The sequence below is a fragment of the Aedes aegypti genome, chromosome 3 (assembly GCF_002204515.2).
Source record: "Aedes aegypti strain LVP_AGWG chromosome 3, AaegL5.0 Primary Assembly, whole genome shotgun sequence".
Lineage (NCBI taxonomy): Eukaryota > Metazoa > Arthropoda > Insecta > Diptera > Culicidae > Aedes > Aedes aegypti.
Window position 1 is genome coordinate 93,044,026 of NC_035109.1, and position 16,423 is coordinate 93,060,448.

The 16,423-nt window shown below is 39.6% G+C and overlaps 1 protein-coding gene across 1 annotated transcript; it reads left to right on the forward strand.

The window, feature by feature from the left end:
• The first annotated feature begins 757 nt into the window (after window positions 1-757).
• LOC5564636 (eukaryotic translation initiation factor 1A, X-chromosomal) lies at window positions 758-12,845 on the forward strand. The gene is made up of 2 exons (XM_001648957.2): window positions 758-1,129; window positions 11,779-12,845. Exons 1-2 carry the CDS (start codon window positions 926-928, stop codon window positions 12,019-12,021), a joined length of 447 nt encoding a protein of 148 aa, XP_001649007.1. The 5' UTR covers window positions 758-925; the 3' UTR covers window positions 12,022-12,845.
• The last annotated feature ends 3,578 nt before the right edge of the window (window positions 12,846-16,423 follow it).

Genomic DNA, 16,423 nt, shown 5'->3' on the forward strand with positions numbered 1-16,423 from the left:
TTTAGATTTTGTCACACCCTTTGGCTCAAACTCAAAATTTGGGTGTATTTTGTTTACCGTGTCCCTTCCGAAATGTCAGATAGGGACAACCCCAGTGTTAAAAATAAAACCCCTGTGATATTTTTGTCAACTAAACGAACATAAAACATGATCAAAAGTGTCAAGGTTCATTTACGGACCAAATTTTCAAATATGATATAGCCGTTATTTGATCGGGAAAAATTGCTAAAATTGTTCCAGTAACATACTCTTTCGTGTTATTAAATAAAAACAAGATTTTATTAAACATTTTAGGCCCCTATTTAGGATACCTCCTCACTCTAGCTGATGTCAGAAGGACAACAGGGGCTTAAATGGGTTCAATTAAATTTTGGGTGTACGTCGCATGTAAAAAAGAAGGCTTACAGAACCCTTGGTTTCATCTGGAACTGTATTAGAGTTGAATGACACTTCAGACAATCGATTCAACATTACCGCAGTGGGTTTATAGGTCAAATGCAATCTTAATAACTAAAATTCAATATTATTGTGACTATCCGTTTTTTTGAATGAAAGATCTCTGTCGAACGTACATTATGCCAAATGATTATTATACGAAATGGCGATGAAGCCGAGTACGCAGCCATATTCTTATCACGTTTCCCACCGCGATGTAAACTAACCTTGGTGGCATTGAACGCACATTCGTTTCAGCTCCCTTTTGACATTACGGCCGCGCTGCGAAGCGCAAAACTTCACCGAGTGCGCACGACGGTCCCGTATCTGTCATCCGCGAGGCCGAACTGCTTTCCAGCTCTCTTTTTCGCGTGTGCGACTAGGTTCGCCATTTGTGTGTTTGCGATTAATCGCTTTTGTCGTCGGGAAATTCCGTCGTTAAACCTACGGGAAGTGCTTGAAACTAGACTAAACAGCACCAGAAACCACCATGCCGAAGAATAAGGGAAAGGGAGGAAAGAACCGTCGTCGCGGTAAGAACGAAAACGAATCGGAAAAGCGTGAGCTGATCTTCAAGGAAGACGAACAGGAATACGCACAGGTCACAAAAATGCTCGGCAATGGCAGGCTGGAGGCGATGTGCTTCGACGGTGTCAAGCGATTGTGTCACATCAGAGGCAAGCTCCGGAAAAAGGTAAGCACGACTTCCGGGATTCCTCTCCTCTGGCTGGGCAAACAAAGAAATCGATGCTGCACAAAAAGGGGGAAGCGTTTCGTGCCAGGTAGATCTAAGTCCAAATATGAAGGGGGTGGCAGAACGCTGAGGTTTTTGCTGACAGAGCAAAATCTCACCCCCTTTTCCGCGTTCCGAATGCAAGTCTGTGTTTGCAAAAGTTTATGACGTCGACGCAAACTCTTATTTTCTTTTTCGCAATGCAGCCTTGGCTGTTTCGATCAAAAGGGGATGCAAAATGCCTTGCATGAAGATCAATTTACGTAGATATAGCTTTGTTATAAAATAGGACAATTCGATGACGTTAACTTACGTTGTGAAATCCTGAATCGAAAAGGAATGTTACTCATTTGTGTTTGAAGTATAAACTACATAAATGCAAAGAAATGCACTGTTACTTGTAGCTTTGTTTTGTATTCAATATAAAGAAGAATGTTCCACAGATAAGACGAATTCAGTTTAAGAACGTTTCTAAATTTTTCGAAGCTTGTATGTATTCCATTTCCTATATTAGTACTGGCATTACATCCGAATTATTACAACGCAATTATTTGCAATCATTCAATTAGGTCTCTATATATTTTAGCATTTGCCTTATTTCTCATGTTCATTACGATAGCATTGCACTGCAAGCAGGGTTGTTGCAACTACCTAGATTTCGCGCGATTTTGAAAGTTTACCGTTCCAAGGTGATCTGACGCAGATTTATTTTGAGTAATGCAATCTAAAATTTGCAAGAAACTCTCGAATTCGATGAATATTTAACCCATAAACATAAGCATTGATGACCGCACAATTCGTAGTTGCTACTCCGTGATTGACCGAAATAATCATAATTGTTCAGGGAATCAACTGCAGCTTGGGTTGGGAGTATCATACCACCTTCAATTTACAATTTGGAGAATTCCAAACTTATTATTGTCAATTCACGCCGAGGATCTGGGATCGAATCCCATCCCCGAGATAGTCACTAAAAATTTTCAGTAGTGACGACTTCCTTCGGAAGGGAAGTAAAGCCGTTGGTCCCGAGATGAACTAACCCAGGGCTAAAAATCTCGTTAATAAAGATAGAAAAAAAAAATTATTGTCAATAACGGCACCGGCCACGCCCTTGGTCTTCATGGAAGGAAAGGAATGTTAGTGGGACGTACATTGTTACTGGAGACAGCTAGAGACCGAGATCAATTTTGCATCTCTATGGCTTTCATAGGAATGAGTTTTGTCAGTGGGAGGGTTCCAAAACTGCATGATCAGGAATCACCCTGGTAAGTGATGCATCACGCGACTCATGTAACTTCAATTTAAAAAGTTATCTGTCAGCGCGTCGACTTTTTTAGTGTTACCCAATGGTAATTTTTAGTATTTTGGACAAATAAATAAAAGAATAGGACGTCTAACTAATTTTAATGGCTTATACCGACACTTATAGTGTAGAACCATCCAAAGTTCGTTTAAAGATTACATAAACATAATATTGCCATGATACACATTTTTGCTATCACAAGCATGAATCACCATTTGGTAATCCATCCTCGATTGAAGTCAAAATCTAGGAAAAATAAATAGGAACACAAAATTACTCCGTTGACGCGAGAAAACGAACTACACTCCAACCTCTTTTTACGACTGTTTATATACAACGGTTCTTTTTACGACCGAAATTCAGTTTACCGACCGTTTTTATGAATGATCGATATCTTGAAAAGCCATTAATATATAGAGGATAATGATGTTCAGCAAAATTGTTCAGTAGATTATGGGGTAATATGCGGTGGTAATTGAAATGCGGAATCCTGCCACTAGGCGGCGCTAATGAGCATGAAACTTTTGTTTTGTGGTTATCTGAGGATCCTGACTACTTAGGAAGATGACGTCTTTGGCAAAGTTGTTCAGTAGCTCAAGGCCTATCATTATTTAAGGTGAAACATTTCGGAATCCAAAAATGGCTGGCCTGTGCCCCTACCAACGTTTTAAAAGCATTAAACTAGAGAAATAGTTGGAAAACGTATCTGATCTTCTATGGATTTAGGGGGAACTCAAATCCGTGATGGTCGGGGAAAAATGGGACACCCCCAAGGGTCATCAACAACACAAATTAGAAATTTTTTCGCTAGAAAATCTTTTATTAATTTCATGTTGTATGGCAGTTTGTATAAGACTGCTCATTAATTCTTAGGTTTTATTGTGGAGAACGGGTTCGTGTCTGCTTGAAGAACAGGGTCCTAGCAAACTTGGGATAGATACGTACGTGGTGTGAGAATGTCTTAAATTGTCAGTCAGCCTTTTTTCTCAATCTACCCCATTAAACATTTGACAGTTCAACAGCCGACTAAGGGGTATATTTTGTAAATCGAGCAGATTTATGTGACTCGTCTTTGGTCACTGTCGATCAAAGTAAGCATACATATTTCAGATGTCGTCACCCGTCGACTCCCATAGTAATCCAGTCACATAGAGTGACACATTTCGAAAAACTCGACTGACAGTTCTGAGTCGAGCGAATTTTTCGGTCGACAGCGACTCCAGTCGAGTCATTTTGATCGACTCGACTTATAAAATAGACCCCTAAATTGGTTAAAAAATCGATCGATTGTTGCACCGACGCTGATGAAAAATTAACACAGGGACCAACCGAATATTACCCGATTTAATAGGGTGGGCCGACGTAATCCTACTAAACAGCTGGATAAATCGGTATTTTAAGGAAAATCCAACAAAGTTGACCTACTAAACACCAGATACCGTCGGTCACCCGATTTTATCTGGCGATTAGTCAGTTGATCGCTGTGTTAAACATCCATAAGCGTCGGTGCAACAATCGACAGGTTTTTTATCAATTTAGGGGTATATTTTGTACAGTTGTGTTCAGAATAATAGTAGTGAAAGCCGATTTACATACAAAATGCTCAACTTTGGCATGTTGTAACTTTGTTTCTTTATGAGAAAGCGGCATGAAATTTTGGCAGTGAACTACAAATATACTCAATTTCATTATCACAAAATTTGAAACATTTCACACTACTGGCTAAAAAATTATGCACCAGGTGAAATCGCTCAAAATAATAGTAGTTTTTCTTTTGTAAATTTTTGTTCAGCAACAATTTTATAAAAATTTGGCTTGTTTATACATTTATAGCTTGAGTGGAAATGGTTGAAACGATGAATAAAGAAAAATTCAAAAACTTAAAATACAGCAGATATTAAAATTATTAAAACTAAGGGGTCTATATTGTAATTCGAGCGTATTCACGTGACTCTTAAGTAGTCATTGTCGATCAAAGTAAGCATGCATATTTTGTAATTCGAGCGAATTTACGTGACTCTTCAGTAGTCATTGTCGATCAAAGTAAGCATGCATATTTCAGATGTCACCTGTCGCTTCCCATAGTAATTCAGTCACATAGACCCCTTGCGGCCTATTTTGTAAAACGAGCAGATTCATGTGACTCGTATGTATTCATTTTCGATCAAAGCAAGCATGTATATTTCAGATGTCACCCGTCGGCTCCCATAGTAATCCAGTCACATAGAGTGACAAATTTCGAAAAACTCGGCTGACAGAGCTGAGTCGAGCGATTTTTTCGGTCGACAGTGAGTCCAGTCGAGTCATTTTGATCGACTCGACTTATGAAATAGACCCCATATTAGGGGCCTATTTTATAAGTCGAGTCGATCAAAATGACGACCGGAGTCACTGTCGACCGAAAAATTTGATCGACTCTGCTCTGTCACTCGAGTTTTTCGACAGTTGTCACTCTATGTGACTGGATTACTATGGGAGTCGACGGGTGACATCTGAAATATGCATGCTTGCTTTGATCGACAATGAAAACAGACGAGTCACATGAATCTGCTCGATTTACAAAATAGGCCCCTTAGGGGCCTATTTTGTAAATCGAGCATATTCATTTGACTCGTCTGTAATCACTGTCGATCAAAGTAAGCATGCATATTTCAGATGTCACTCGTCGACTCCCATAGTAGTCCAGTCACATAGAGTGACAACTGTCGAAAAACTCGAGTGACAGACCGTGTCGAACGATATTTTTTTGGTCGACAGTGACTCCAGTCGAGTCATTTTGATCGACTCGACTTATAAAATAGACCCCTTAATATCTTAACAAGTTATGGTTCAATACTTCTCCATACTATTTTATGATATTCACTATTTGACGTTTAAGCGGTGCCGTGTTATTTACGTAACTATGGCAACGAGTGAATTCGGCACCGCTCAAACTCAAAGTCGAGTCTAGTACACGACACTGAAGACGGCCTTAGGCAAATATATTATATTAACAATATGAGTCACTCTCATTTATTTCTGGCGACCCCCTTTTCAGTGATTGTAGCGCCAAACAAGGCAAACGTGGCAACTAATACACTCTAAACATTCGTCTCATCAAAGTGACACTTCATATCATATCCAGCGTAACATATGAAAAGTACCAAGCTAAAATCTAAATGAACTTTTTCGAAGTTTCAAAAAAAGTTGTACACATACGATAGAAGAGCAGTCTGTATTATCAACAAAATTATTTGCTGGAACATTGGACAGACTTTGAAAAAGGGACAAATGAACAGTCAAATTAAGTGCTGCTCAATTTATACACCGTGCTTCATAAGAGTTTGTAAATGAAGGCGTTAGGATCGAATACTTTGCATTGATTTCACAGCGGAAGGTCTCTGAATCATTCGCCTTTATCAAAAAGGTCGACAGAATTATGTGTCGATTTCAGACAACTTGTCATTACAATTAAACCTCTATGAGTCGATGTTCCATTACTCGATATCGATTCATGGAACCATACTAAAAATCAAATTGTATGGTTACTATGATGATCCCCTCAAACAGCTTTCCATAGCATTGCTGTTCCATCACTCGATATTTCCATGAGTCGATGGAACTTCAACAACATGGCTATGGACCTATCACTATTAAACGTTTTAGCGGTGCCGTGTTATTTATGTGACCAAGGAAACCAGTGCATTCGGCACCGCTTAAACGTCAAATTAGTGAATTCGTGCATCGGTCCATTGAAAAGAAAGACGGGCTACTTGGCTTTAAATAAAGTGAAGTAGACCACCGTTGAAATTTGCACGCGTCAAAATATATCGAAGTAATGATGCACTGTCATAGTTAAAAAAGTATCAATATACATCTTTTACATGTACAAAAATAGCTAAGATTTTAAAAATCATCGGGTGTTATTCAACAGTCATGTCCTAATTGAAAGACATAAAGCGTCTTACTATTCACGTTATCATAAGTTGAATCAATCTTTTATTTCCGTTTATGATTTTGGTTGTGCACGGTGTTTTTACGGTACATTTTCAAATGTTAAGCTCGAACTCTGCAAATCTAAAATCAAAACAATGAAAAATGTCACCGAGGGACGTCAAAGCAGTGTACACGATCAAAAGGAATCAACCAAAGTTTGGTTTAGTCACCTTTTTCGTCAACAGATGGTGCTGTTGGCAATGCTAAACGGGTCGCCAAATTTGTGTATGGGATAAGTGGAAGTGAACCATATTGTTAATATAATATATTTGGCCTTAGGGCTCATTCACAAATTTCATAACGCTAAAGGATGTGGGTGGGTCCTCATGATGTTACGGCTCATACAAAATTTATAGAATTTTCATACAAAAAGCGTTATGAGGGGGTGGGTGGGGGTCAAAAATGGTCATTTTTGGCGTTATGAAATAAATGAATGAACCCTTACAGTTGGGGTCGAAATACGCGTATTTGTCAAAGGATACAGGGGTCTATTTTATAAGTCGAGTCGATCAAAACGACTCGACTGGAGTCACTGTCGACCGAAAAATTCGCTCGACTCAGCTCTGTCACTCGAGTTTTTTGACAGTTGTCACTCTATGTGACTGGATTAATATGGGAGTCGACGGGTGACATCTGAAATATGCATGTTTGCTTTGATCGACAATGAATACAGACGAGTCACATGAATCTGCTCGATTTACAAAATAGGCCCCACAAACTCTAGTGGAATTAAATGGTATAGTACTAAGGGGTCTATTTTGTAATTCGAACGAATTGATGTGACTCGTCTGTAGTCATTGGCGATCAAAGCAAGCATGCATATTTTAGATGTCACCCGTCGACTCCCATAGTAATCCAGTCACATAGGGTGACAACTGTCGATAAACTCGAGTGACAGAGCCAAGTCGAGCGAAATTTTTGGTCGGCAGCGACTTATAAAATAGGGCCCTATTTTATAAGTCGAGTCGATCAAAAACGACTCGACTGGAGTCACTGCCGACCACAAATTTCGCTCGACTTGGCTCTGTCACTCGAGTTTATCGACAGTTGTCACCCTTCTTCTTTATGGCGTTACGTCCCAACTGGGACAAAGCCTGCTTCTCAGCTTATTGTTCTTATGAGCACTTCCACAGTTATTAACTGAGAGCTTTCTTCTATGCCAATTGACCAGTTTTGCATGTGTATATCGTGTGGCAGATACGAAGATACTCTATGCCCTGGGAAGTCGAGAAAATTTCCAACCCGAAAAGATCCTCGACCGGTGGGATTCGAACCCACGACCCTCAGCTTGGTCTTGCTGAATAGCTGCGCGTTTACCGCTACGGCTATCTGGGCCCCTATGTGACTGGATTACTATGGGAGTCGACGGGTGACATCTAAAATATGCATGCTTGCTTTGATCGCCAATGACTACAGACGAGTCACATCAATTCGTTCGAATTACAAAATAGACCCCTTATTACCGCTCAAACGTCAAATTAGTGAACTCGTGCAGTGGTATATAGAAAATGACATATTAGTACTGCCCCGTTTTACCAAATTTTCCGATAACTTCCCTAAACTTTTTCGTCACACGAACACGTCGGAGCCCTTCAAGAAGACAACAGTGTAAGAATTGTGCAAATCGGATGTTCTGTTCTCAATTTATTTCGTGACATACAAAACCCTAAGGGACCTATTTTATAAGTTGAGTCGATCAAAATGATTGGACTGGAGTCACTGTCGACCAAAAAATTTCGCTCGACACGGCTGTGTCACTCGAGTTTTTCGACAGTTGTCACTCTATGTGACTGGATTACTATGGCAGTCGATGGGCGACATCTGAAATACGCATGCTTACTTTGATCGACAGTGACCTCAGACGAGTCACATGAATCTGCTCGATTTGCAAAATAGACTGCTTATTTATATAGATATAGATTTTTGATTTTTATATATGATCGTCAGTAATTCCTTTAGAAAACAAATTTTGATCTTGTTGTTCAGGTTTTTCCACCTGATCGGGCTCCCAGTGGTCTGCTGGTGATGACATATTTCATGTTAAGGGCCCTATTTTATAAGGGGTCTATTTTGTAAATCGAGCAGATTTATGTGACTCGTCTTTGGACAATGTCGATCAAAGTAAGCATGCACAGTCTTGGGAACTGTGACCACAATTCACCACAGTTCATCGATTCTGCCATTCAACCAAAACACAAAGCAGCAGCAGCATCAATACCATCAGGCGTTGCGCTGCCAACGGTTCACACACTGCTTGACTGTTTTTGTCTCTCCACTATGACCGTTTTCGGGCAGCCATTCCAAGGTGAATGATTGAAAATAGTGTTAAATCATTCAATCGCTAATATTTCGCTAGTGTTTTCAACTAATTGAAATCTATTAGCTCTTACAGAAAGAGAACAATCATTCCGTTGCGATACATATAAACAAGTTCAATTTCATGCTACCTTTATCGAGCAAAAATGCAAAACCCCGAAAACCGCAAAAATCGTGTCACCACTGTGCTCGAGTCATTTCGCATTCGGGGTTGAAAAACGTTAGGAAGAAGAAGATTACAGTTTTGAAAAGCCGTGACATTTTTTGGTTTTGAACGGTCATGGTTTGCTTTGGATTTTGATGGTCGTGTAGAAAGATGTAAATGTAGAGGCGGTAAATGTTTGCTCCAGTACTTTTCTCATCACTGAGCATGCATATTTCAGATGTCACCCGTCGACTCCCAAAGTAATCCAGTCACATAAAGTGACAACTGTCGAGAAACTCGAGTGACAAGGCCGTGTCGAGTGAAATTTTTGGTCGACAGTGACTCCGGTCGAGTCATTTCGATCGACTCGACTTATAAAATAGACCCCTAAATTGAGGGGCCTATTTTATAAATCGAGCAGATTCATGTGACTCGTCTGTATTTATTGTCGATCAAAGCAAGCAAGCATATTTCAGATGTCACCCGTCGACTCCCATAGTAATCCAGTCACATAGAGTGACAACTGTCGAAAAACTCGAGTGACAAAGCTGAGTCGAGCGAATTTTTCGGTCGACAGTGACTCCAGTCGAGTCGTTTTGATCGACTCGACTTATAAAATAGACCCCTGAGTCGATCAAAATGACTCGACTGGAGTCACTGTCGACTAAAAAATTCGCTCGACGCGGCTCTGTCACTCGAGTTTTTCGACAGTTGTCACTCTATGTGACTGGATTACTATGGCAGTCGACGGGTGACATCTGAAATATGCCTGCTTACTTCGATCGACAGTAATTACAGACGAGTCACATGAATATTCTCGATTTACAAAATAGGTCCCTTAGGGGTCTATTTTATAAGTCGAGTCGATCGAAATGACTCGACCGGAGTCACTGTCGACCAAAAATTTCACTCGACACGGCCATGTCACTCGAGTTTTTCGACAGTTGGGTAAAGCACGTATTTCCAACTTGTAAGAATTCTGTTCCAAATTTCGAATTTTCATTACAAAGAAGGCCTAAATCGGATTAGTGCTTTTCTCCTAGATGACTTTTTTAATTGACATTCATTACATAAATCGTATCACTTACAGATATGTATTCATATTAGGGGTATTCACTTATCGGCGTAAATTCTCGCGTATATCGTGATAAACTGTGTATCTCAAATATTTCACAAATTTGTATAAACTGTGTAAGAAACATTTCAATGTGTTGAGATTCCACAGTCGATCAGTCCAAGAATGCGTCGGACGTTATAACAACGATCATCAAATTTGTTATTTATAAACAAACAAAACATTAATTTCAGAAACGAGTCGAACAAAAAACTTGCGAATAAAATTGATTTAAAATAAATACTGATTTCGCATGAACATCTCAGTGCTCAGACACAAAAGGAAAACGATTGAAGGTTGATTTCAAAGAGCTTTAAAGAAAACGATTGGAGGGATGTTATGTATGCGACTGATGAAGGTGGTAGAACTTGTCAGAAGTACTGCTCTCTCCGGGTACTGTTCGTCCTTTTCAAATAAGTTTAAACGAGATTTAAACGCAACGTGCATCGGTTTTTGTCATTCGTCATCACATTAGGTTTTAGGCAGTAAAGGCATTAGATTTGACTATTTTATTTTTAGGACCATATGATTTTTTATTCCATTGCAGAGTAGTGTTTGATTCTTTTTGCTTGCTCCTGCGGGGGCGGGCGATGAGGGCAGGAGTAGCAACTACGAATTGTATGGTGATCTATGCTTATGCATATGATTTTTATTCCATTGCAAAACACTGGGATGACTTTTATGATCGTGAAAAACTACCCGAACAAAGATCCAGACACGGTCTCAACAATCAAAATGTCCAAAGCAATCAAAAGGACAGACACTAAACTGAAATCTCGACTGACACAAATCGTACAAAACATTGCGAACATTGTGATTAAGGGCCCTATTTTATAAGTCGAGTCGATCAAAAACGACTCGACTGAAGTCACTGTCGACCAAAAATTTCGCTCGATTCGGCTCTGTCACTCGAGTTTATCGACAGTTGTCACTTTATGTGACTAGATTACTATGGGAGTCGACGGGTGACATCTGAAATATGCATGCTTGCTTTGATCGACAATGACTACAGATGAGTCACATGGAACCGCTCGATTTATAAAATAGACCCCTAACTTTTGAGTAGCCTGACATTTTTGTTGGGTAGGTTACTAGATTGTTGTTTCTTACTTTTCATCCCATAGAGACAGAATAGGAATATTTCATTTGAAATATTTCTTCAGAGTTATCTCAGTTTACGCAAACTTAAGTGAATACCCCTATTGTATCTGAATCCTTCCCTCTAATCAAAAAACCTTTTCCCGATCCCCCTTTTTTATAAGTCGAGTCGATCAAAAACGACTCGACTGGAGTCACTGTCGACCAAAAATTTCGCTCGTCTCGGCTCTGTCACTCGAGTTTTTCGACAGATGTCACTTTATGTGACTAGATTACTATGGGAGTCGACGGGTGACATCTGAAATATGCATGCTTGTTTGATCGACAATGACTACAGATGAGTCACATGAAACCACTCGATTTACAGAATAGACCCCTAAGATTCCTTCCCTTCATCGATGACCGTAAGGACTTGGCCGGCGCCGTTATTGACTTTAAAATGTTTGGAATTCTTGAAATTGTACACTGAAGATGGTAAACCAATCTCAAGTTACGTCAATTGATTCCTAGTTCAATGTTGATTGTTCTGGTCAATCACGGGGTAGCAACTACGAATTGCACGGTCATCAATGGCATCGATTTTTATGTTATCAATAACATCCATTTCAGTAAACTAATCTCACCGATTTTTCCGTTGTTCGTTTCCTTCCCAACACCAGGTCTGGATCAACCAGGGCGACATCATCCTCATCGGCTTGCGCGACTACCAGGACTCGAAAGCGGACGTCATCCTCAAGTATACCCCGGATGAGGCGCGAAATCTCAAGACCTACGGTGAGTTCCCAGAGTCGGTCCGCATCAACGACACAGTCACATTCGTCGACAACGACCTGGACGACGATATCGAGTTCGGTGACGAGTACAGCTCCGAGGAAGAGGTGGACGCCGTGGATGCTATTTGATCGGTCACCGCCAAAACCGCCACCAGTAGCAGCAGCAAAAGCAGTTAAACAGCAGAAAAATTCCGATTGTTTCGTGACTTGTTCAGTATAAAATATTACACTCAGACATATTTAACAGCGATGAGGGGGATGAGAAACGGTATGCAGTTGCAGGTAAAATCCTTCTATAATCTAGATTGGTTCAGCTGTCCAGTTGAAACACAACAGCCACAACTGGGTTAGTATGTTATATAACACTTCAACAACCACTTTATGGAGTAGGAGTATCAAAATTATTAAATGAGACAGGCAAATATATTCATATGCATTGTTTTATTTTATTTAGATGCATTGTCATTGAACCTGAAAATCGTTTTTGGCTTTCGAGCCACAAACTAATTGAGAGAGAAACACCCGTTAATTAACTATGTCTTTTTTTTCTAGATTTAAAATGTTTTGTAGGTATTTTTCCGTTGCTAGGATCAAGTGTGTAAAGAGTCACTTATTTTCACGTTGCAACCAATCTGATAGGTGTTAGTTTCACTTTTGCTTCCAAATTGCGTTAATGTAAAGTTTTTTTTTTCTTGACCACACAAAGGTAAAATTGAAGAATGAATAGAAACCCCCATTGCACGCTGTTGTATCCGATATGTGTATCACACGGAGTGAATTTGAACTGAACGCCAACCAGCATCCTAAGGGTAGAGACAACACGATTGGTGTTCAAACACGTGATAATGTATCGTATGCATAAATATAATACCTAATTGTTTATATAGTGAAAAGGAGGAGAAACGGAAGCAAAAACACAATACGAGTAGGAGGAGGGAAGAAAACAAGGAAAACCGAAGTGTTCTTATTTTGATGCATTCGAACTTTCCCTTGATTATAGGACCGTTGCTTGGAACGAAGGACAGGGTAAGTGGCAATATAAATTTTATTGAATTCGATGGGCTTCGCAAAATGGGTCAAAATGGTTATAAAATTTGGTGGTGTAGGATTTGATTTTGTGGCAGAATACAATAGGGATACCGCATCGCACTACGATCGGGACGGGTCTATCCCAAATAACATAAACAGGGTGTCTACTACCCGGAAAAACCTGGAATTATCAGGGAATTTTATTCAACCTGGAAAAAACCTGGAATCCTCAGGGAATTTTGATCACAATCAGGGAAATTACTTTGAGGCAGTAATTTATGATAGAATATGTTAACGACAATGGATTTTTGCGTCATAATCCAGAGCTACCATTATTTGACAGAAAACTCTCTTCAGTCGAAAAAAAATTTCGGCTGCGCCGCTCTCATGAGCACTATATGAGCTATTCAATGAAGATCCTTTTAAGTATGAATTTTTATCAGCTTACCAAAACATGATTGACGTTTTTAATGTCTCTTTATTTATTTAGTGAAAGATTAACATATCAAGGGCTGGTAGCAGGTTTATTTTAGATACCATTTTTGTGCAAGTCTCTAAAAAGTCTTTATTTTTGATAAAAGGAGTCTGAAGTCTCTATTTTAACCAAAATAATCTCTAAAGTCTCTTTTTCCATTATCTTGCTTGCAGATAATTAAGATACAAAATTTCTTCTCATATTTCTCGAGAACAGTTTCAGGAATTATAATTGTGGTTGCTCCAGAGATTTCATCATTCCTCTACCAATTTCTTCAGCAATTTTTCGTAGGATGCTTACAAGAATTTCTCCAGAAATTGCTTCAGGATTGAGCATTTCAACGTTACTACCTTTAGTAATTTTCTCAGGGTATTCCCTGTGAACAAAGTCTATCCTAGGACTTCTTCCAGATACTTTTTCACTAACTTTTCAACCGAATTCTACAGTCGTTAATCTAAGAGATATCCAAAGTTTCCCACAGAATTTCTTCCAAGAAAACCCGACAAGAATTTCAACGCCATTTCATCTACGGTTATTCCAACGTTCCTCGAGGGGTTATTCGAATGAATCTATTAAGAACATTACAAATAATTCCTTATATTCGACCTGTTTTCATTATTAAGTTTCTTTAGATTTTTTTCTAGAAATTTCTCCAGCGTTTTTTCCAAGGAATTTTGGAGTTCATCCAAACGTTTTGAATGAATTATCAAAAAATCCCCATAGAATATTGAAAAGTTCATTTAAGGTTCCACACCAGTGAACACTCCAACATTTTTTCATGAGATCCTACGATTGTAGTAACAATAATTCCTTCACATTTTTTTTATTAAGAATTTCGTCCTGTTTTTTCAGGAGTTGCTTCACAATATCCTGCGAGATTTGATTTTTTCTTTTATATTTTTCAATTATCTTAGCAATAATTTAGCAATAATCTTGGAAATCTTCTAATAGTTCTTCAAGAGTGGCTCTTTCTAAAAATCTTTTCCATCAAAGGTGACCTAAGAAATTACATAAGTAACTGTAACAGAAGGTACCCTAAAATTTGCTTTAGGAATACGTCACGAATTTTTCTCAACAATTTCTCAGCATACTGGAAAATTTCATTCAAATTTCCACGAAGAAAACTCCTGGAAGAATGTTCGAGAAAAAAGTTGCGAAAACTTCCTTGAGAAATCTTTTAGAATTAATGGAGGAATTTCCGAAGAAATCTTAGGAGCAATCTCTGGAGTAATTCCTGAAGGTTTCCTCAGAGAAATTTGATGTTAAAATCTTTAAACAAAAGAGAGAGAAGTTTCTAGCTGAATATTATAACATGTTTTAAACGTGAGTCTTGAAGGATGTTTGTAGAAAAACTGATTGGAGAATCACCGGATAAAATCCTAGAGGACTAAAGGCTTTTTGAAAAATATCTGAAATAATGGAAATAATTATAGGAATTTCTGATGGAAGCCCTGAAGTATTGTATGTGACATTTTTTTGGAAAAATCTTGATTCTCTTTTGAGATACCCAAAACAAAATATTTGGAGGAATTCCTTAGAAAATTCTTGGAGAGTGAAAATCTCAAAAAAAAAAATCAATCAATCCCCATCGTAATGTCGTCATAATACATGTTTGTCATTTAGCAGATGCAGCTTGCGTAGAACTAGGTGTGCTTCCTTTTCGGTACCAAATGGTGGAGACTTTGTGCTGCCGAACAATCGGCTACCTCGAAAAAAACACGGGAGACCACGAGGTCTTTCTCCTCAGAGAGGCGAATAGAGCCCTCGCAAATCTGGCCCATTTAGAACTCCCCCCGGTTGAGCAGGTCCACTGGGTTGGAGCCAGAAGGTGGGACGCTGCAAACCTACATGTTGATCTTTCCATCGCGAATCGCTTCCGGGCAGGAGATAACTCCATTGCTATGCGCTCACATGTCACCGAATTGTTAGCTAGAAAATATTATACTCACCAACTCCGCTACACTGATGGTTCCAAGACCAGGGGGAGAACCGGTTTTGGTGTTACCGATACGGACAGCAGCCACTTTTTCCAGCTCCCCAATCAGTGCTCAGTGTTTTCTGCTGAGGCTGCTGCAATACTGTTGGCCATTACAACACCAGCATCCAAACCAATTTGCGTAATCTCCGATTCAGCAAGCGTCCTATCTACGATCAACTCTCCAACAACCCAGCACCCATGGATTCAAGCTATTCAGAAGGACTGTCCCGCAAGAACCGTTTTCCTTTGGGTACCCGGCCACTGTGGTATCCAAGGCAATGTAGAAGCAGATCACCTCGCTGCCATAGGACGAACCGGTCGCATGTTTACCAGGTTGACACCAGGTGCGGATCTGAAACATTGGTTAAAGTCTACAATCCGCGTAGCATGGGCTCAAGAATGGGCCAATGTGAGACAACCCTTCATACGCAAAATTAAGGGAGAAATTACACAATGGACCGACACTACCAATCGCCACGAACAACTGATACTTTCTCGCCTACGAGTTGGACATACTCACGCTACGCACAATATGGGATCCACGGGGCCTTTTCGCAGAATATGTTCAACATGCAACATAACCATGACGGTGGAACACCTACTAGTCAACTGTCCATTCTACCAGGGAATACGAGAGCGCTATGATATATCAAACAACATAAGAGACATCCTTGCGAACGACCCAGCCAGAGAAACAGCACTAATTTCATTCATCAAAGATGGCGGGTTACACCGGGCCATTTGAGCCCCAAAACACAGACCCAACATAAAATATCCACACCATTCATCATACGGATCAACTAAGCTACGATTTTGTGTTAATGTGTTGTATATCGATTTTATAAGAATATCCTTTGTAATTTTTTTTTTTTTTTTTTTTTGTCGGTAGCGATAGGGGTAGTACTGGCACTCTTAATCTGCCCTAAGCTCCTTCCCAGCATTTGCTTTTATAAGCCTCTATTGCGTTCATCACACAGACGTTCCTAAGCAATGTTGCTCAAATGGTCACTGTGTACGCTAGCAGCAATCAGCCCTTGCCGTAGTTTTGC

Bases quoted from the DNA above. Each gene is read 5' to 3' on its own strand.
- LOC5564636 (XM_001648957.2), top strand. From the start codon at position 926: ATGCCGAAGAATAAGGGAAAGGGAGGAAAGAACCGTCGTCGCGGTAAG. The intron at 1,130-11,778 runs GTAAGCACGACT...TCCCAACACCAG, and splicing joins GAGGCAAGCTCCGGAAAAAG to GTCTGGATCAACCAGGGCGA.